The following is an 18,726-nucleotide window of genomic DNA, read 5'->3' as shown; positions in this document are numbered from 1 at the left end:
ACTCCACCAGCTGTTCATACTAATTAACACAATTATACTGACACTTCTTCAACTATTAGAAGTATTTCACTGGTGAAATTATGGACAGAAACCCAGTGGTGGGCACAGATAACCAAAAAATTAACTTCGATAACAGATAATCAGATAACTGAAAAGTTATCTTTGATAAAGATAAAACGATAAACTACCCAAAAATGTATCGGAAGTTACAGATAAACGATAAATTCCAGTATTGTCTCTGGTACATTTGCAACTACTAATAAACCGAATTTGAGTTTTAACAAAACAATCGCTTCTGTTAGCATCAAAAGTAACAACAAACCCAAACAATGAGCCCACACTTCTGTCTTTGAACATCTTGCCCCCTGCTGGAAGCTCTTGTTTACTACATGGCTTCAAGCACAAACGCAAGCTGAGAGCAGCCATAAAGCCAGCTCTCTACCAATCACAACACTCCGGTCAGGCGGAGGTCTTGGAAAATAAAGCCATGCTGACTTATGGTTTTGATTTAGAAATAACATTAATACTGATAGAATAACTCCATTAATGTCAATTCTGTCATTTGTACAAAGTTAAAATATAACATATATCTTTTAATGTTGAATAATGCACTAATTCTGAGGTTTTGTAACAAACACAGACAAATCGCAAAGGATTCTGGGTAAAATGTGCCTCTGCTAAACACTGATTGGTTCAGTCATTCATTATGTAAACCAACACGTTAATGTGTTGTGTGTTGGTGTTTACAGATAAATCTGCTTTTGTAAAATATTAAATTTTTTTATTTGTAAAAACAGGTATTTTTACAGAGTCCTGGAAGTGTCATCGCAAAATGTTTTGCATGTGGAGAGAATGTGCGCACGTCTTATGGTATTGTACGCACATTTTATTATATTGTAAAACGTGCACTCAATATTGTCTTGACACATAAATGTTGGCTATTCACCCTATTGGCGTTTCAAATCCCACAAAACCTTGGAGAGGTCGCCACGCTGCGAGATCTCAGTAACATTGAGAACTGCACTGAGACGCTCTGATCACACTGCACTTTAACCACTGCACACAGACAACACCACTAACATCGTAACATAAAACTATTTTTATATTGTGCCTAAAACTCTCGTGAATATATTCTCTGGGTTTATATATGTTGTTATTGCGTTTGTTTTATGTAAACATGCGAGAATCACAGGCTGTCTCTCCTTTATTTTCAATGGGAGCTGCTGCGAGCTACGCTCGCTTCCTTATCATGTCGTTCTGGGGGAAAGTGAAGTTTGCTCTTTAACGTCTTGATTATTGTTCTTTACAACACTGTTTGTCCTCTTTGTTTGAGACTAATATATATAATATGTCTGAAATTTGGTTTGCGTTTATTAAATGCCACGCAGATTAAACGTAACAGACACTGATTATTTGTTATAATTGTTTTAGCAAGCTTTCAGGGTATCATGCAGCAGTCTCTTATTAACGTGACGAAAAGTATAAAAAAATACATTTTTGTAGTATAATATTAATTTACAACTGTCATCGTGTTGATTCTCTACATGTTGACTGCCAGTGACTCTCTGGCACACAAGGGACTATGGGATACGTCAATAGGGCGAATGAACACTACTGGCCAGTAGATGGCAGTAGAGACCTTGAAAACTTACCAAAACAAAATTCCAGATAATCCGTGTCTGCTACGTTTAAGATGCGTGGAATTTAATAAACGCAGACACAATAACAATGTCTATAAACCCAGAGAATATATTCATGAGAGTTTTAGGCACTAGAGTTTAATGCTGGTGTCCGTAGAGCCTGAACAGAGTGTCTGAAATGCATTTCTCATGTCGTGAACGTACTGAGATTACCCTATCCTACCCATAATGCACTGTTAGGCACAGCATATATCCACACTAAAACCTTAAAAATTAGCGCATTACTTTAAAACTAAAACATGTATCTGATATTTTCACTTTATAAAACTTCAGACATGACAATTTAAATAACTTGTCCGACATTAGTTTGGTTAAATGTTGAACCATAAGTTAAAAATGTATGCCTCTGGATGACTTGGGTGATATTGCCCGCATATCAGTATGGGGTTAAAAGAAATGAGTTTTTTTTTTTTTTTAGTTCTCTTCTTAAAACAGCTGTCCTCTGTTTTACAGAGGGTAGAACTACACATCAGCTACGAAACATTTAACAGGTAGGTGCTCTACTGATTATAAGTTTTATAAATATTTGTAGCTGTTCAGCTTTTCTTACCACGTTATCGGTCTAAAAATTATCAGGCAAAAATTTATCGCAAGATAATTAGTCTGATAATGGTTTTTAAAGTATCTAAAAAGATAATCCGATAATGAAAACATTATCTTCGATAATTATCGGATTATCGGAACTGTGCCCACCACTGAAGAAACCCTACAAATGTTTTGTCCTCCATTACACTGAATTCAGTGTTAAATCATCAACAGTGTTTTTTCTTTAATTATCGTACATAAACTCAGAAAAATGCCAAGAGTCTGAAGGTTTTCATCCATGAGTTCACTGTCAAGATGAGGATACAGCAGCCCGTATGTAGAAAACCACAACAAAAACAGTGGCCATTATGTGCAAAACACCAGAAGGAAAACTGTGACGTGTGTCTGTATGCGGAGACATACAGACACACGTCACAGTTGAACTTGTAGAGAGATTCACTTATCTCCGCAGTGGCAGTCACGTCTCTGGGTCCTCTGTCTTTGACATCAGGACAAGTGTGGGACGAGCTGATGGAGTCATGAGGTCGCTGGACAGAGGAGGTGTTTGGCAACGCAGATATATTTGCAAGCAAACGAAGGTCCACGTTTTTAAGGTACTGGTGTTTCCTGTCTTAATGTATAGTTGTAAGATTTTGGTATTAACTAGTGATCTAAGGGCCCTGTCCCACTGGCGTTTAGGAGGATTTGTGTATGGATTGCACACAAAATTGGCCCATAGTAACCAAACATCCGCAACATCTGTGTAACATGCCTGTATGAGTTGGCCATCATCCGAACACGTCCGTGATCATCCGCAGAGGCACGCATGTCCGCAGCCAGGATTTTTGAGCTGTTCAAAAATATGAATGCGGATGACATCTGCCTTACATACTCCATATATACTTAATTCATACACAATACATACTCACTGTATATCTGCCGTTAACCACTGATATCTGCAACTGACGGGGATTTGCGGCTTGGCAGCGGACAGGGACAGTGGGTAAAACAGATACACTCAACAAAAATATAAATGCAACACTTTTGATTTTGCTCCCATTTTGTATGAGATGAACTCAAAGATCTAAAACTTTTTCCACATACACAATATCACCATTTCCCTCAAATATTCTTCACAAACCAGTCTAAATCTGTGATAGCTGAGATAATCCATCCCACCTCACAGGTGTGCCATATCAAGATGCTGATTAGACACCATGATTAGTGCACAGGTGTGCCTTAGACTGCCCACAATAAAAGGCCACTCTGAAAAGTGCAGTTTTATCACACAGCACAATGCCACAGATGTCGCAAGATTTGAGGGAGCGTGCAATTGGCATGCTGACAGCAGGAATGTCAACCAGAGCTGTTGCTCATGTACTGAATGTTCATTTCTCTACCATAAGCCGTCTCCAAAGGCGTTTCAGAGAATTTGGCAGTACATCCAACCAGCCTCACAACCACAGACCACGTGTAACCACACCAGCCCAGGACCTCCACATCCAGCATGTTCACCTCCAAGATCGTCTGAGACCAGCCACTCGGACAGCTGCTGAAACAATCGGTTTGCATAACCAAAGAATTTCTGCACAAACTGTCAGAAACTGTCTCAGGGAAGCTCATCTGCATGCTTGTCGTCCTCATCAGGGTCTCGACCTGACTCCAGTTCGTCATCGTAACCGACTTGAGTGGGCAAATGCTCACATTCGCTGGCATTTGGCACATTGGAGAGGTGTTCTCTTCACGGATGAATCCCGGTTCACACTGTCCAGGGCAGATGGCAGACAGCGTGTGTGGCGTCGTGTGGGTGAGCGGTTTTCTGATGTCAGTGTTGTGGATCAAGTGGCCCATGGTGGCGGTGGGGTTATGGTATGGGCAGGCGTCTGTTATGGACGAAGAACACAGGTGCATTTTATTGATGGCATTTTGAATGCACAGAGATACCGTGACGAGATCCTGAGGCCCACTGTTGTGCCATACATCCAAGAACATCACCTCATGTTGCAGCAGGATAATGCACGGCCCCATGTTGCAAGGATCTGTACACAATTCTTGGAAGCTGAAAATGTCCCAGTTCTTGCATGGCCGGCATACTCACCAGACATGTCACCCATTGAGCATGTTTGGGATGCTCTGGACCGGCGTATACGACAGCGTGTACCAGTTCCTGCCAATATCCAGCAACTTCGCACAGCCATTGAAGAGGAGTGGACCAACATTCCACAGGCCACATCTGACAACCTGATCAACTCTATGCGAAGGAGATGTGTTGCACTGCATGAGGCAAATGGTGGTCACACCAGATACTGACTGGTATTCCCCCCCCCCCCCCCCCAATAAAACAAAACTTGCACCTTTCAGAGTGGCCTTTTATTGTGGGCAGTCTAAGGCACACCTGTGCACTAATCATGGTGTCTAATCAGCATCTTGGTATGGCACACCTGTGAGGTGGGATGGATTATCTCAGCAAAGGAGAAGTGCTCACTATCACAGATTTAGACTGGATTGTGAACAATATTTGAGGAAAATGGTGATACTTGCACCTTTCAGAGTGGCCTTTTATTGTGGGCAGTCTAAGGCACACCTGTGCACTAATCATGGTGTCTAATCAGCATCTTGGTATGGCACACCTGTGAGGTGGGATGGATTATCTCAGCAAAGGAGAAGTGCTCACTATCACAGATTTAGACTGGATTGTGAACAATATTTGAGGAAAATGGTGATATTGTGTATGTGGAAAAAGTTTTAGATCTTTGAGTTCATCTCATACAAAATGGGAGCAAAACCAAAAGTGTTGCGTTTATATTTTGTTGAGTGTATATTGCGTGCCCATCATGTCCACATCACAAACTAAAATATGTTGTAGCGAATGCATACAAATTGGCCACAAATGAAGCATTTTTATTACATCTGCTTTGCAGCTGATTTGCGGACAATCTGTGAATGCATAACAAACACGTCACGTAAACCCAAAGTGTGGCAGAAAGCGACATACCTGCCAGTCAGTGCCGGTCCGGCTGTGTAAATCCACAAAGACGTAATAGTTGCTGCAATCCAGGACTTTTATTTAACACCAACAAACGGAAGAGTTGCTGTTTAGCCACAACTCACTCAAAAAAAAAAAAAACACCATCTCACACCCCGAGCGGCTTCCCCCCTCCCGCTCCCCAAACTCATGAACAGTTAACCCTCGCATGACAACACTCTGTGATCAACTTGTAAAGTCCAGCAAATGCTCCAGAGGCTGTATTGTTGGTGTGAATAGTGCCGCAATGCAGATGCCTTCATAATACACCCGTAATACTGCTGTGATAATCTCAATGTGTCAGATCAGTTTCCTCACTACATGCGTTATATAACCGTGATTGTTCATCATATATTCGCTATATATTATTAATATAGCTGTAATTCATACTGGGACATTTGTCATTTTGGACATTTTTGTTGCGGACAACAATGAACGCCTGCAATTTGTATACTCAATTCATGCGCAATTAATCCTCTCCCCAGTGGGACAGGGCCCTAAGGGGACAACTGATGTCTTGGTGAATGGACTCTTTGGAAGATCTTTGGGTATTGCTGGAATGACTGTGTGTCAAACAAAGGTTTACTTCGGGAGACTAAGAGGAACATCACTTTATTTGTGAGGGAACGTCACCTTTGACATTTGAGCCACGTGATGCATTTCTTCGTGCATGATCCAGCGTATCGGTGCCTGAGTGTTCAGGACCCCAGTAGCTGGAGAAGGCCAAGAGGACACCCACACTTCACCTGGCTATGGCAGACAGATGGTTATAGAGATGTGTTGTGGGCTGGTTGTCTGCCTGGGTGTTTGCCATCCAGAACCTAAGCTTGTTTTGTGGTGTTGTGGATGCAATGAAACGTGGCGTTTAGTCTTGATGACTTGCTCCTGTTTTGCAAGTACCAGTGTGTCTGTCTGTGTCTGTGTGAGTGTGCATGGGCACCTGTAGAGCCGTCTATGTGTCTCTCTGCTTGTAATAACACCACACAATGTGCATTATGATGGAATACAGGAAATACAGCAGTGGTCCCATTGCACAAATTTTCAACATGCTTGAAATGCTCTTAACTCAGCTACTCAAGAGCCGCAATCAGGGTATCCATTGAATCCGCAAAAATCACAACATCATCTGCATAGTCAATGATTGCAAACTATTCTAACTACCAGAATTCACTGGGAAAAAATTCAGACTCTGGCCCCACTCCAGTAAAATTAAGTTGAATGGAAAAAAACAATACATTTTTATATTTAAAAACAAAACAAAATGAGAAGTTCATTTGTCTACAGTCAAAGTACCTTTCAGAGTTGATACTTTGGTCGGTTAGTTTTGTCTTTAGCGTGTCCATCTCGCTCTGCAGACAGGCCACTCTGGTCTGAGACTTTAGCACCTCCTGTTTTAATCGCTGGTTCTCCTGCAGAAATAAATTTAAGCAAGAAGAAGGTTGAAACAGAACGTTGGAATACCAGAAAAAGACAAATGTGCATTTTCTGATTTTCAGTGATAAATTAAAAAGAGAGTCTGGAATGATGTGAGCTAAATTAGGCCTCACCAGCGTTAGTTCATTGATTTTCTTCTTCAAAGCTGTACTCTCATCATTAGTGGTAATATTCTTGTACTTTTCTTCTATCTGATGGAAAAATTCACAAATCATTAATTCTGCTCTTTGTCACCAAAGTCACTTGATAAGATGGCACATGGAGTTATTTTGAGTATTTTGTGCATTTAAGACAAATTCATTAGTTGTGGGCGGACGTGTTATGAATGCACTCGGTGTTATTTATAAAAACTTGATGTTCTGCTGTTTGGCAGAACTCTGCTTCTCCCAAAGATAAAGTGTTTTCTCACAAGAGTCTGATGGTGTGTGCAATTAAATAACTCTTGTAGTACAACAGTGCATCACTGTCTCCATAATTACAGCTGTTGCACACAAGATGGGTTGCGTGTGTGTGACGGATGCGTTACTATGTTGCTGTGGCTCACGCATAGGCATATTCATTCTAAGGTGTTTCTGCTGCTACAACCACATTATCTTTCTACACTGAGTTTGCCTTTATTTCATAACCATCAATTACACAATGTTTAATTTCAGTATATGTTTAATTTACAATGAGTTCAGACATTTGGTGGTGCTGCTGTGCGCTAAGTTGATTGCAGATGAGAGCCATCGTGCGAAAACAGAGCCAGAAAGTATTCACAGCACTTCACTTTTTCTACATTTTGTTATGTTACAGCCTTATTAAAAAATGGAGTAAATTCATTTTTCACCTCAAAATTCTACTCATATCACCCCATAATGACATGTACATAAGTATTCAGTAAATACTGAGTAGCCAAGTATTCATCCAGGGTATGCATGCATTGGATTGCATCATATGATATGATTAGCATCCACCCTTTGCTGAATACTTTGTTGATGCACCTTTGGCAGCAATTACAGTCTCAGGTCTTCTTGAATATTGTGCCACAAGCTTGGTGCACCTATCTTTTAGCAGTTTTGCCCATTCCTCTTTGCAGCACCTCTCAAGCTCCATCAGGTTGGATGGGGAGCGTCAGTGCACATCCATTTTCAGATCTCTCCAGAGATGTTCAATCAGATTCAGGTCTGGACTCTGGCTGGGCCACTCCAGGACGTTCACAGAGTTGTCCTGAAGCCACTCCTTTGATATCTTGGCTGTGAGTTTAGGGTCATTGTCCTGCAGAAAGATGAACCATCATTGCAGGCTGAGGTCAAGTGTGCTCTGGAGCAGGTTTTCATCCAGAATTTCTCTGTACATTGCTGCATCCATCTTTCCCTCAATCCTGACTAGTCTCCCAGTTCCTGACTCTGAAAAACATCCCCACAGCATGATGCTGCTACCACCATGCTTCACTGTAGGGATGGTGCCTGGTTTCCTCCTAACATGACGTCTGGCATTCACACCAAAGAGTTCAATGTTTGTTTCATCAGACCAGAGAATTTTGTTTCTCATGGTCTAAGAGTCCTTCAGGTGCCTTTTGTCAAACTCCAGGTGGGCTGCCATGTGCCTTTAACTAAGGAGTGGCTTCTGTCTGGCCACTTTACCATACAGGCCTGATTGTTGGATCACTGCAGAGATGGTTGTCTTTCTGGAAGGTTCTCCTCTCTCCACAGAAGAATGCTTCAGCTCTGAGAGAGTGACCATCGGGTTCTTGGTCACCTCCCTGATGAAGGCCCTTCTCTACCGATCACCCATTTTAGATGGGCGGCCAGCTCTAGGAAGAGTCCTGGTGGATCTGAACTTCTTTCATTTACAGATGATGGAGGCCACTGTGCTTATAGGGACCTTCAAAGCAGCAGAAACATTTCTGTGCCCTTCCCCAGATTTGTGCCTCGAGACAATCCTGTCTTGGAGGTCTACAGACAATTCCTTTGACTTCATGCTTGGTTTGTGCTCTGACGTGCACTATATATAATATATATAGGCAGGTGTGTGTCTTTCCAAATCATGTCCAATCAACTGAATTTACCCCAGGTGGACTCCAGTCAAACTGTACAAACATCTAGAGGATTGTTATATGGCTGGGGGGGCCTGGCTGCCTTTTCGTTTCTGTCCTTTGTTTCTCCTTCCAGGTGGCTTGCATTTGGGACTGAGTGGCTGTGTTGCTGAGGTTATCAGGACCTCACCCTGATCACCTGCGGCTCGTCAGGACTCACAGCTGTGGTGCATCTATATGGATTGGAACATGGTGGCATTTAAGACTGGAGTATACAGTGTGTATTTGCCAGAGACTCGACCTTGTGACCAGACGGGTGAGATCGTCGTCTCGGGAGCCATCTCATCAACAGTGGATGCAGAGAACGTCCAGGGTTTGATGCACGGTCTGTGAAAGAGGAGGGGGTGAGGTCTCACGCTCGTCAGCACACTTCCTGAGGTACGTTAGATTTTGTGACTAACATTTATACAGTCAGTAAATATGGTGTCCCTCACACCTTTATTATATTGAGCTGTATGTTAGTCATGTATCGGCTTCCACTGCAGTGGAGTTTTGTGAACTGGATGTTCCATGCCTGCAGGTTGGGAAGCTGATTAGTAATCAAGCCAGGAAGTGTTTGCTGTTTGTACACCTTTAAGTGTTCTCTCTGTGTGTAGAGTGTGGACTCACATAATGGTTCCTTCTTTCACAGACTCGGTTTGTTGCGGCCACCTGGGGGGTGTCGGCGGGGTCCTTGGGTCCGAACAGCTTCTGGCTCCGGACCGTTAGCGCTGCTGGGAGCGCACCACGCCAGACCGCACTTTCTTTTGTATATTTTGTATCACTGTTATGTATTAAATTCAGTTAGCCTTTGTACCGTGCTCTGCTTATTTCATACTGGGTCCTTCAAACGCTGGTCGGTTCTCCGAGCTGCGTCCGACACATAACAGAGGATAATCAGTGGAAACAGGATGCACCTGATCTCAATTTTGAGCTTCATGGCAAAGGCTGTGAATACTTATGTACATATGATTTCTTACTTTTTATTTTTAATAAATTTGCAAAAACCTCCCAAAAAAAAAAAAAAAAAACCCCAAACTTTTTCACATTATCATTGTGGGGTATTGTTTGTAGAATTTTGAGGGGAAAATGAATTTTATCCATTTTGGAATAAGGATGTAACAACAAAATATGCAAAAATTGAAGTGCTGTGAATACTTTTCAGATGCACTGTACATGCACAGTAAATCAGTACTGCACTGATTTAATAACTTTTTGTCCCGAGTGAAAAGATGAACCCCACAACTTGTAAACTCCTGACACAGCACACTGCAGTCTGTTTTTAGAATGTACTTCCCCATGAGGACAGCTTGTGCTGTGACCCACTGATGACATGATGGATGGGCACCCCATGACGCTGGACTTATCTCATGACCCCCTGCCTGTAGGGTCAATGACTGCATGCTCGTATCAATAATGCACTTTGTTTTTGATGCTATTCTGTTTTTTCTGGTTTCTGTTTCTTCAGCTTGGGAAAAATTTGGTAAAAACCTTGTAACTGTTAGAATGGCCCAAGCAGAGGGTCACCCCTCTGTACCTGGTCTGCTTGAGGTTTCTTCCTCATTATCATCAGAAGGAGTTTTTTCTTACCACTGTCACCTGTGTGCTTGCTCTAGGGGTCGATAAGGTTAGACCTTACTCGTGTGAAGCGCCTTGAGGCAACTTTGTTGTGATTTGGTGCTATATAAATTAAATAAACTGAAATTGAAATTAAACTGAACTTAGAGCCAAGGATGAAAAATGTTGGACTTCCTCTTTCATATTTACAGCTACAGAAAGCACAGCAGTGCAAATGTGTTACAAGTGTGTGTGTGTGTGTGTGTGTGTGTGTGTGTGTGTGTGTGTGTGTGTGAGCGTGCGTGCACGCACGCATGTGCTGACTGAACTTAATTGAGCCAGCATGTATAAAGATGAAGCCCAGAGATGTCAGTGAAGTTTACCATCTGCATCTTCTGGATCTTACACTGCAGCTCAAACACTTCAGCTTCATAATGCTGCTGCAGGTCACGGAGTGTGGCCTCGGCTCGCCTCTTCTCCTGCACATATGAATGAAATTTATTTCAAAGAAAGGAAAAAAAAAACAATTCACAAGAAAAATGTGTCAACTAAGAACAATGCTCGAAAAGGAGTAGAAAAAGTAAACTCCTACCCCCCCCCCCCCCCTCGCACGATTCATACATTAAAATAAATGACAACTCAGTTACATCACCACGTAAATCCAAGGTATTTACAATCCAACACCCACCCAGGGCCGAAAAATAAATAATAAACAAAAATACATATTAATTGAATAAATCAAACAAATAAAAAAAATCAAAAAGATTTTATCTAAACGTACTGTAAACCCATCTATCATTGTGAATCTGCTCATCTGCATACATTCTTAAAGTGTTCCTTCTGTACACAAGCCATTCCACAAATCCACCCCACAAACTCAAACACACAGACTCGTCATAGTTGTGGAAATAATGTTTTTAAAGTGTAACACTCCCCCGTCACAAAACATTTTTTGAATATTGCCTAGAGGTAAATTACTTTTTGCTTTGTACATAATATGTGCTGTTTTAAATTTTACTATATCCCCAACTTTCAATGCACGTGACCTCAAAAATACATTCATGTGCTCCCTGTACTCCACATTATGCATGATCCCAATCACACTTTTTTGTAGTACATAAACTGGTTGTAAGTTGCTTTTATAGGTGTTTCTCCAGACCTCCGCACAGTCGTTCAGATATGGAAAAATAAGCGAACAGTAGCTCATATACAGTGACTTATATTCATACACTCGCGCTCACTTTCATACAACATCACATTAAAACATTAAAGAAGAATTATTTATTTTGCAGTAATGTAACAGATTATGATATGCCCACCCCCCATTTTTTTTCCATAAAGAAATAAATATCTGATCAATGGATTCTCAGCACCAGTAAATTGATATCATGGACTCTCCACACAGTGGCCTGTTTCCAAAAATAAAAACATATAAGTGACTGTTCACATTGCTGTGTGAGTGCTCAAAATTTATATGCTTTTATTCAGCTAAACAAACAGCAGGTGCTGCTTGATGACTCACCGGACTGCAGGTATGTTTGTTCACACACAAACACATTCAAGCGCACAGACATCATGTTCCTGTTCCATATAGTTTGAAAAGCTCAGAAAGAAATTCAAGTAAACATTTTTGAGGTCTAAATAAAAAATATATCAAGATTGGTTCTCACTTTTCATTTTTCTTTATTGCCATGGAAAGCTAAATATTCTTATTAAATGTTATCGTTTACACACACACATATGCACACACACTGTTCCAAGTATTTTTTTTTTCCACATGGATTCTAGGAAATAACTCCACATTTCATTCGCACTCGAGCACATTATATAGTACATGAAAAAGTTGATAAAACAGCAACAGTACAATAATTTAACTTTAACACAACAATAAAATGTGTTAAATGTTAGAATGAAACTTGCTCCGTGTCTTTACCGTTACAACTCATGAAGCGATCATGTGAGCGAGTTCTGGCAGACTACTTGAGCTGCGTGCTACTTGTACATTAACATGCCTCATTCACATAATTACCACATATCTCCAACTAAAACACATTGTTTACATGATCCTCTAAATCACTCCCTCTAAATTGGGCGGGCTTTAAGATGTGTCATGATTTCCCAGCTTCCCTTCTGTCTGTCAATGCTGCTGTTATGTTACTACTGCAGCTAAGCCCCGCCTCCACTCCAGCATCCACCTGTGGGCTTCTATCGATTCTTATGACATCTGGGAATAGAAGATGATTTGTGGGACCACACAAAGTCACATACAGAAGTATTTGGACAACAAAACACTCAAGATGTGCTTGAGGTGTAGACAGTTAGCCTTAATTGAAGAAATTTAACAAAAATATTGCATTAACTATAGAGCTAACTGGACAAACTAAATCAATTTTTATGATATATAGATATTTGAACATTTCCAAGTCACTGAATATGTCTGAAATTTCATTTCCATTAGTCATTATGAATTACAAATGGTTTGGTACTGTATGGTAAATCTGTCTGGTGTAGGGTCTAAAACTGAGTGACCGTGCAAGAAGGAGACTAGTGTGGGAAGCCACCAAGACTCTAATGAGGACTGTGATGGGTGAAACTATGCAGTGAATGCTTTGATTGTTGCATCACCAGTGATACACCTTCATGATGAAGTGGAACAGAGAGGAATTTAAAGGCCCCGTCACACATAGCAAGAATGTGCCAGAGTCATGCCCGACACAGCAAATATTGCCATAATCTGACGCAGTCAGGAGGAAAAGAGCCGTGGCCAGCTCTGTCAGAACACAGACAGACTGCCTCATCCACACCTGTCAGATCGCATCCAAAACATATGTAGACGACACAGACTGTTGTCAGATAGCCGGAGCGCTGTGTTCCTCCCTTTGCACAGGACCTGTACTGGACATCAAAGAACAACCAAAGTATGGATTGGACTCACAATATTTCACATTATTTATGTTGCCCATGGGGAGGAATATTACCTGTACTGTAAGGTCTATTATGGATATAACAGCCTGTTTAGGTCTGCAGCGCTGTGCACTGGTCCACACATTGCCCCGCAATGGACACAGTGCTTTCAGTTTGAGCTGTGTTCACATCGCCTGCACATGGATGGCTGCGTGCCACATACATATCAGTGATCGACGGTTAGAGGTGGACATTATAAGTGGATAAGTGGCATATGCAGGTCATACCGCAGGCTTTGCCATGCCCGATCCATCTCGAGGTTCCCTTATACGCACTCAAATCATTTCAGATCCTGTTTATGCCACCTTCAGAATATGTAAATTGCAGCTAGATGGCGTTCAGACCACCATCGGATAGGTGTCCCATCTCGACCACGCCCAGAGAATTTGAACATGTGCTTCACACTCGGGGTCACTGGCCGATTTTGACCAACTGTGTGGACTTCTGTAGATGGCTGTCAGAACGTTTTGGAACCAAATCCAACACTTTTCGGATGTGCGCCGATTCATAAGTCTGACGCCATTCTGCGTGATTCTGGCTATGTGTGACGGGGGTATAAAAGATTTTTATACAAGAAAACTCATCAAATCTAGGCTCAACTCTCCCATGTGCCTTCTGGCAAACTGTAGCTGAGATTTCATGTCTTATTTTTGAGAAAATTGTTGTGTTCCGCTCTACCATGAAGCTTTGTAACTAGCAATGGAAAATCATAGTATAATTTTAACAGTGTATGCTTTTGCTTATTTATACCAAGCTTGGTATGTGGATGAAGGTCGCCCCCTTCTGTGTTTGAAAGCTTCATCACTACAGCAGCTCAGATGGACACTGTCAGTGGTCTTGATGTCTGTGCACTCACATCCGATCTGGTCACTTGCAAACAACAGTGCAGACAATCTGACTCAAAAGATCAGATTTGAGAGATTACAAAAACATCATCTTTTCCTGCCATCTGACCATCACGTAACACACGACCTGTTTATGAGGCTGTCATTTTAATTGAAAAGAAGAAGAAGAGAGAAGCTGCTGCTCACCTAACTCCTTCTAATTTTGGACAGCTGTTTCTCACACGCCATGTAGGTGTCTTGGCACAGAATGCAAACCAGCTTCAGTGCACATGTTGCAAAACACAGACTGCTGTGACATATGTCACAGAAAACTGAAATGAGTCGTCAGACTTGAACTTTGCTTAAAGCAGTAGAGTTTCTTTGTACACAAATATGGAATTATGGAACTCTGAGGATGTTTATCATGAAACAGCAACCATATGTGATGAAAAAGCCAGATAAACCCTTTAGACTTAAGAAGATATTTTTTTAATTCCTTGTTATGGTAAACAGGTTAAATGGAGCAAAATAAGCTGTAATTTACATTATTAGTTACAGCGACTAAAACAGCACAGTAAAACTCCAGAGGTCAGCTGTTATATAACCAATAAAATTGCAGTCAGGCCGTTTGAGATATGAAATCCACAATTATGTAATTACACCTCTTGATCGACAGGAGTGTCGACGTTGGATCAGTAACGTGATCCGTGTGTGTTTGTTTGACATGAGGGCAGAACTGAGCAAACAAGCTGCTTCACACTTTGCCTACACAAACCTTAACAGAAAGAGAAAGCCACATAATGCTGTAACTCAACGGACATTAGAATCTTAAAAGATCATAACGTCACATTTATGCATGCTTTATGTTTGGTGTGTGCGGGTTTGTCCCACCTGTTCTTGTGCTTTGCTCTCAGCAGCATGAATACGTTGGTCCATCTCCTCTTCCATCTCACTGAGCTGCATTGTCGCTTGATCCTGTGCTCTGCAACAACAGCAGCAGCATATTATTTATTCAGCCTAGTCTCATGTTTTTTTTTGTGCCCTCATCATGAAAAGCACCCCATTTTTGTGACACGGTTTCTTTATTTTGCTATTTACAATCCTCCCCTTCTCCTAACTCTAACCATAGCGTAACTGTGTACCCTCTACTAACCCTACCCATAACCCCCCAGACGCCCCCGTTACCCCACATTTTGTGCCCCTGTCACAAAATGAATTCATGCCCCGTCATGAAAAGCATCCCATTTTAGTGACCTTATCACAAACCCATAGATTAATGTACTTTTCGTAATGCCGCCACGAGCTGCCGTGAGACTAGGATGTATTTATTTGCAGAAACTTACAAATTTTATATATATTTTTTTTTAAATATGAGTGACCAATATTGAATTTCTCACATGGAATATGTTTTATGCTACATGGTGAACAACAGAACCCTTAAAAACTGTAATAAATTCTGTAAAGTCCAGCAAATATTTAGCTGGACCTCGTGTTTGTATGATCCTTCCCCAGATTTCAGTTATCTTGATCGCTTTGCATAAAAGTCTCAAAATTATGCTCCAAATGGGATGATTTGTTGGCAAAATAGGCCTCCAGGCAAAATGTCTTTTCCTTGTTGTTCCAACATGTCTTGGGTACATGTCTTGAAACTTTGGGGAATGACCGTACACAGAGTGAACGTTAAGTCCTGCATGTTTCTTGAAATTTGCTGGACTTAAACTCAAATGCAAAGGTTCAAAGCCTTTTATGACAATTTTTTATGGGTTCTGTTTTTTTATGGGTCACTCTGTAATTTGGATCACGTAGAGCAGGACGCTCTATGCGATAAGGAGCTGGGCACTGATATGCAGATATCAATCAATCAATCAATCAATTTTTTTATATAGCGCCAAATCACAACAAACAGTTGCCCCAAGGCGCTTTATATTGTAAGGCAAGGCCATACAATAATTATGTAAAACCCCAACGGTCAAAACGACCCCCTGTGAGCAAGCACTTGGCTACAGTGGGAAGGAAAAACTCCCTTTTAACAGGAAGAAACCTCCAGCAGAACCAGGCTCAGGGAGGGGCAGTCTTCTGCTGGGACTGGTTGGGGCTGAGGGAGAGAACCAGGAAAAAGACATGCTGTGGAGGGGAGCAGAGATCGATCACTAATGATTAAATGCAGAGTGGTGCATACAGAGCAAAAAGAGAAAGAAACAGTGCATCATGGGAACCCCCCAGCAGTCTACGTCTATAGCAGCATAACTAAGGGATGGTTCAGGGTCACCTGATCCAGCCCTAACTATAAGCTTTAGCAAAAAGGAAAGTTTTAAGCCTAATCTTAAAAGTAGAGAGGGTGTCTGTCTCCCTGATCTGAATTGGGAGCTGGTTCCACAGGAGAGGAGCCTGAAAGCTGAAGGCTCTGCCTCCCATTCTACTCTTACAAACCCTAGGAACTACAAGTAAGCCTGCAGTCTGAGAGCGAAGCGCTCTATTGGGGTGATATGGTACTATGAGGTCCCTAAGATAAGATGGGACCTGATTATTCAAAACCTTATAAGTAAGAAGAAGAATTTTAAATTCTATTCTAGAATTAACAGGAAGCCAATGAAGAGAGGCCAATATGGGTGAGATATGCTCTCTCCTTCTAGTCCCCGTCAGTACTCTAGCTGCAGCATTTTGAATTAACTGAAGGCTTTTTAGGGAACTTTTAGGACAACCTGATAATAATGAATTACAATAGTCCAGCCTAGAGGAAATAAATGCATGAATTAGTTTTTCAGCATCACTCTGAGACAAGACCTTTCTGATTTTAGAGATATTGCGTAAATGCAAAAAAGCAGTCCTACATATTTGTTTAATATGCGCTTTGAATGACATATCCTGATCAAAAATGACTCCAAGATTTCTCACAGTATTACTAGAGGTCAGGGTAATGCCATCCAGAGTAAGGATCTGGTTAGACACCATGTTTCTAAGATTTGTGGGGCCAAGTACAATAACTTCAGTTTTATCTGAGTTTAAAAGCAGGAAATTAGAGGTCATCCATGTCTTTATGTCTGTAAGACAATCCTGCAGTTTAGCTAATTGGTGTGTGTCCTCTGGCTTCATGGATAGATAAAGCGGGGTATCATCTGCGTAACAATGAAAATTTAAGCAATACCGTCTAATAATACTACCTAAGGGAAGCATGTATAAAGTGAATAAAATTGGTCCTAGCACAGAACCTTGTGGAACTCCATAATTAACTTTAGTCTGTGAAGAAGATTCCCCATTTACATGAACAAATTGTAATCTATTAGACAAATATGATTCAAACCACCGCAGCGCAGTGCCTTTAATACCTATGGCATGCTCTAATCTCTGTAATAAAATTTTATGGTCAACAGTATCAAAAGCAGCACTGAGGTCTAACAGAACAAGCACAGAGATGAGTCCACTGTCCGAGGCCATAAGAAGATCATTTGTAACCTTCACTAATGCTGTTTCTGTACTATGATGAATTCTAAAACCTGACTGAAACTCTTCAAATAGACCATTCCTCTGCAGATGATCAGTTAGCTGTTTTACAACTACCCTTTCAAGAATTTTTGAGAGAAAAGGAAGGTTGGAGATTGGCCTATAATTAGCTAAGATAGCTGGGTCAAGTGATGGCTTTTTAAGTAATGGTTTAATTACTGCCACCTTAAAAGCCTGTGGTACATAGCCAACTAACAAAGATAGATTGATCATATTTAAGATCGAAGCATTAAATAATGGTAGGGCTTCCTTGAGCAGCCTGGTAGGAATGGGGTCTAATAAACATGTTGATGGTTTGGATGAAGTAACTAATGAAAATAACTCAGACAGAACAATCGGAGAGAAAGAGTCTAACCAAATACCGGCATCACTGAAAGCAGCCAAAGATAATGATACGTCTTTGGGATGGTTATGAGTAATTTTTTCTCTAATAGTTAAAATTTTGTTAGCAAAGAAAGTCATGAAGTCATTACTAGTTAAAGTTAATGGAATACTCAGCTCAATAGAGCTCTGACTCTTTGTCAGCCTGGCTACAGTGCTGAAAAGAAACCTGGTAACTTGTTTTCTGTGCCGTTCACTTTATGGATGCATAAAATTTCTGGGTCCCTATTGCCAGTATAATATAGTATTTTCAGCATGTGCTCTATTGTTAGATGTTTTGGGATTCATCTTTTCACTCGACAAAAATTACCCTCATAGGCTAACTGGCTATATAATGTAATTGCATGGGGCAAACTAAAAGACCCAGTAAACTGCTTCTTGCTGCTACTTAACAGGTGAAAATGGCATTAGAAAATGCCTGGTAGCATGAACAGGATCTCTGCGGAGGTAAACGAGTGGATGTTTGTCTTACTTAATGCAAAGAAACATTTATAACACAGCCTAGCCTCACCATTGTCCAGCAGCACCGCTCTTTACTGAAACATGACAAGTAGGGATGTACCGATCCACATTTTTTCACTTCAAATCCCATACCAATACTATTCTGATACCAGAGCTCTGTTTTCTTTAATATTATTATTATCATTGTTGTTGGTTTTCTATGAGGATATTTTGTATTCCCAGTTATACAACTTCATGATTAAGTGTTTAGAAGAGGATTTTCTTAAAAAGAAGACCTCAAAGTTCAGCTACAATTTG

General features: G+C 41.0%; 1 protein-coding gene across 1 annotated transcript in view; it reads right to left on the bottom strand.

Moving 5' to 3' along the window:
* rasef (RAS and EF-hand domain containing) overlaps positions 1-18,726 on the bottom strand; it is a 53,986-nt gene that overhangs the window by 20,248 nt on the left and 15,012 nt on the right. The window contains exons 3-6 of the mRNA XM_034170463.1: positions 14,977-15,067; positions 10,681-10,776; positions 6,798-6,875; positions 6,544-6,659 (exon numbers count right to left, since the gene is read on the bottom strand). Coding sequence (XP_034026354.1) covers positions 6,544-6,659; positions 6,798-6,875; positions 10,681-10,776; positions 14,977-15,067 — 381 coding nt within the window. The remainder of the gene's footprint in view (positions 1-6,543; positions 6,660-6,797; positions 6,876-10,680; positions 10,777-14,976; positions 15,068-18,726) is intronic.

Source organism: Thalassophryne amazonica, chromosome 5 (genome assembly GCF_902500255.1).
Source record: "Thalassophryne amazonica chromosome 5, fThaAma1.1, whole genome shotgun sequence".
NCBI lineage: Eukaryota > Metazoa > Chordata > Actinopteri > Batrachoidiformes > Batrachoididae > Thalassophryne > Thalassophryne amazonica.
The sequence above is the reverse complement of the archived record's forward strand: the minus strand, read 5'-3'. Positions and strand labels throughout refer to the sequence as shown.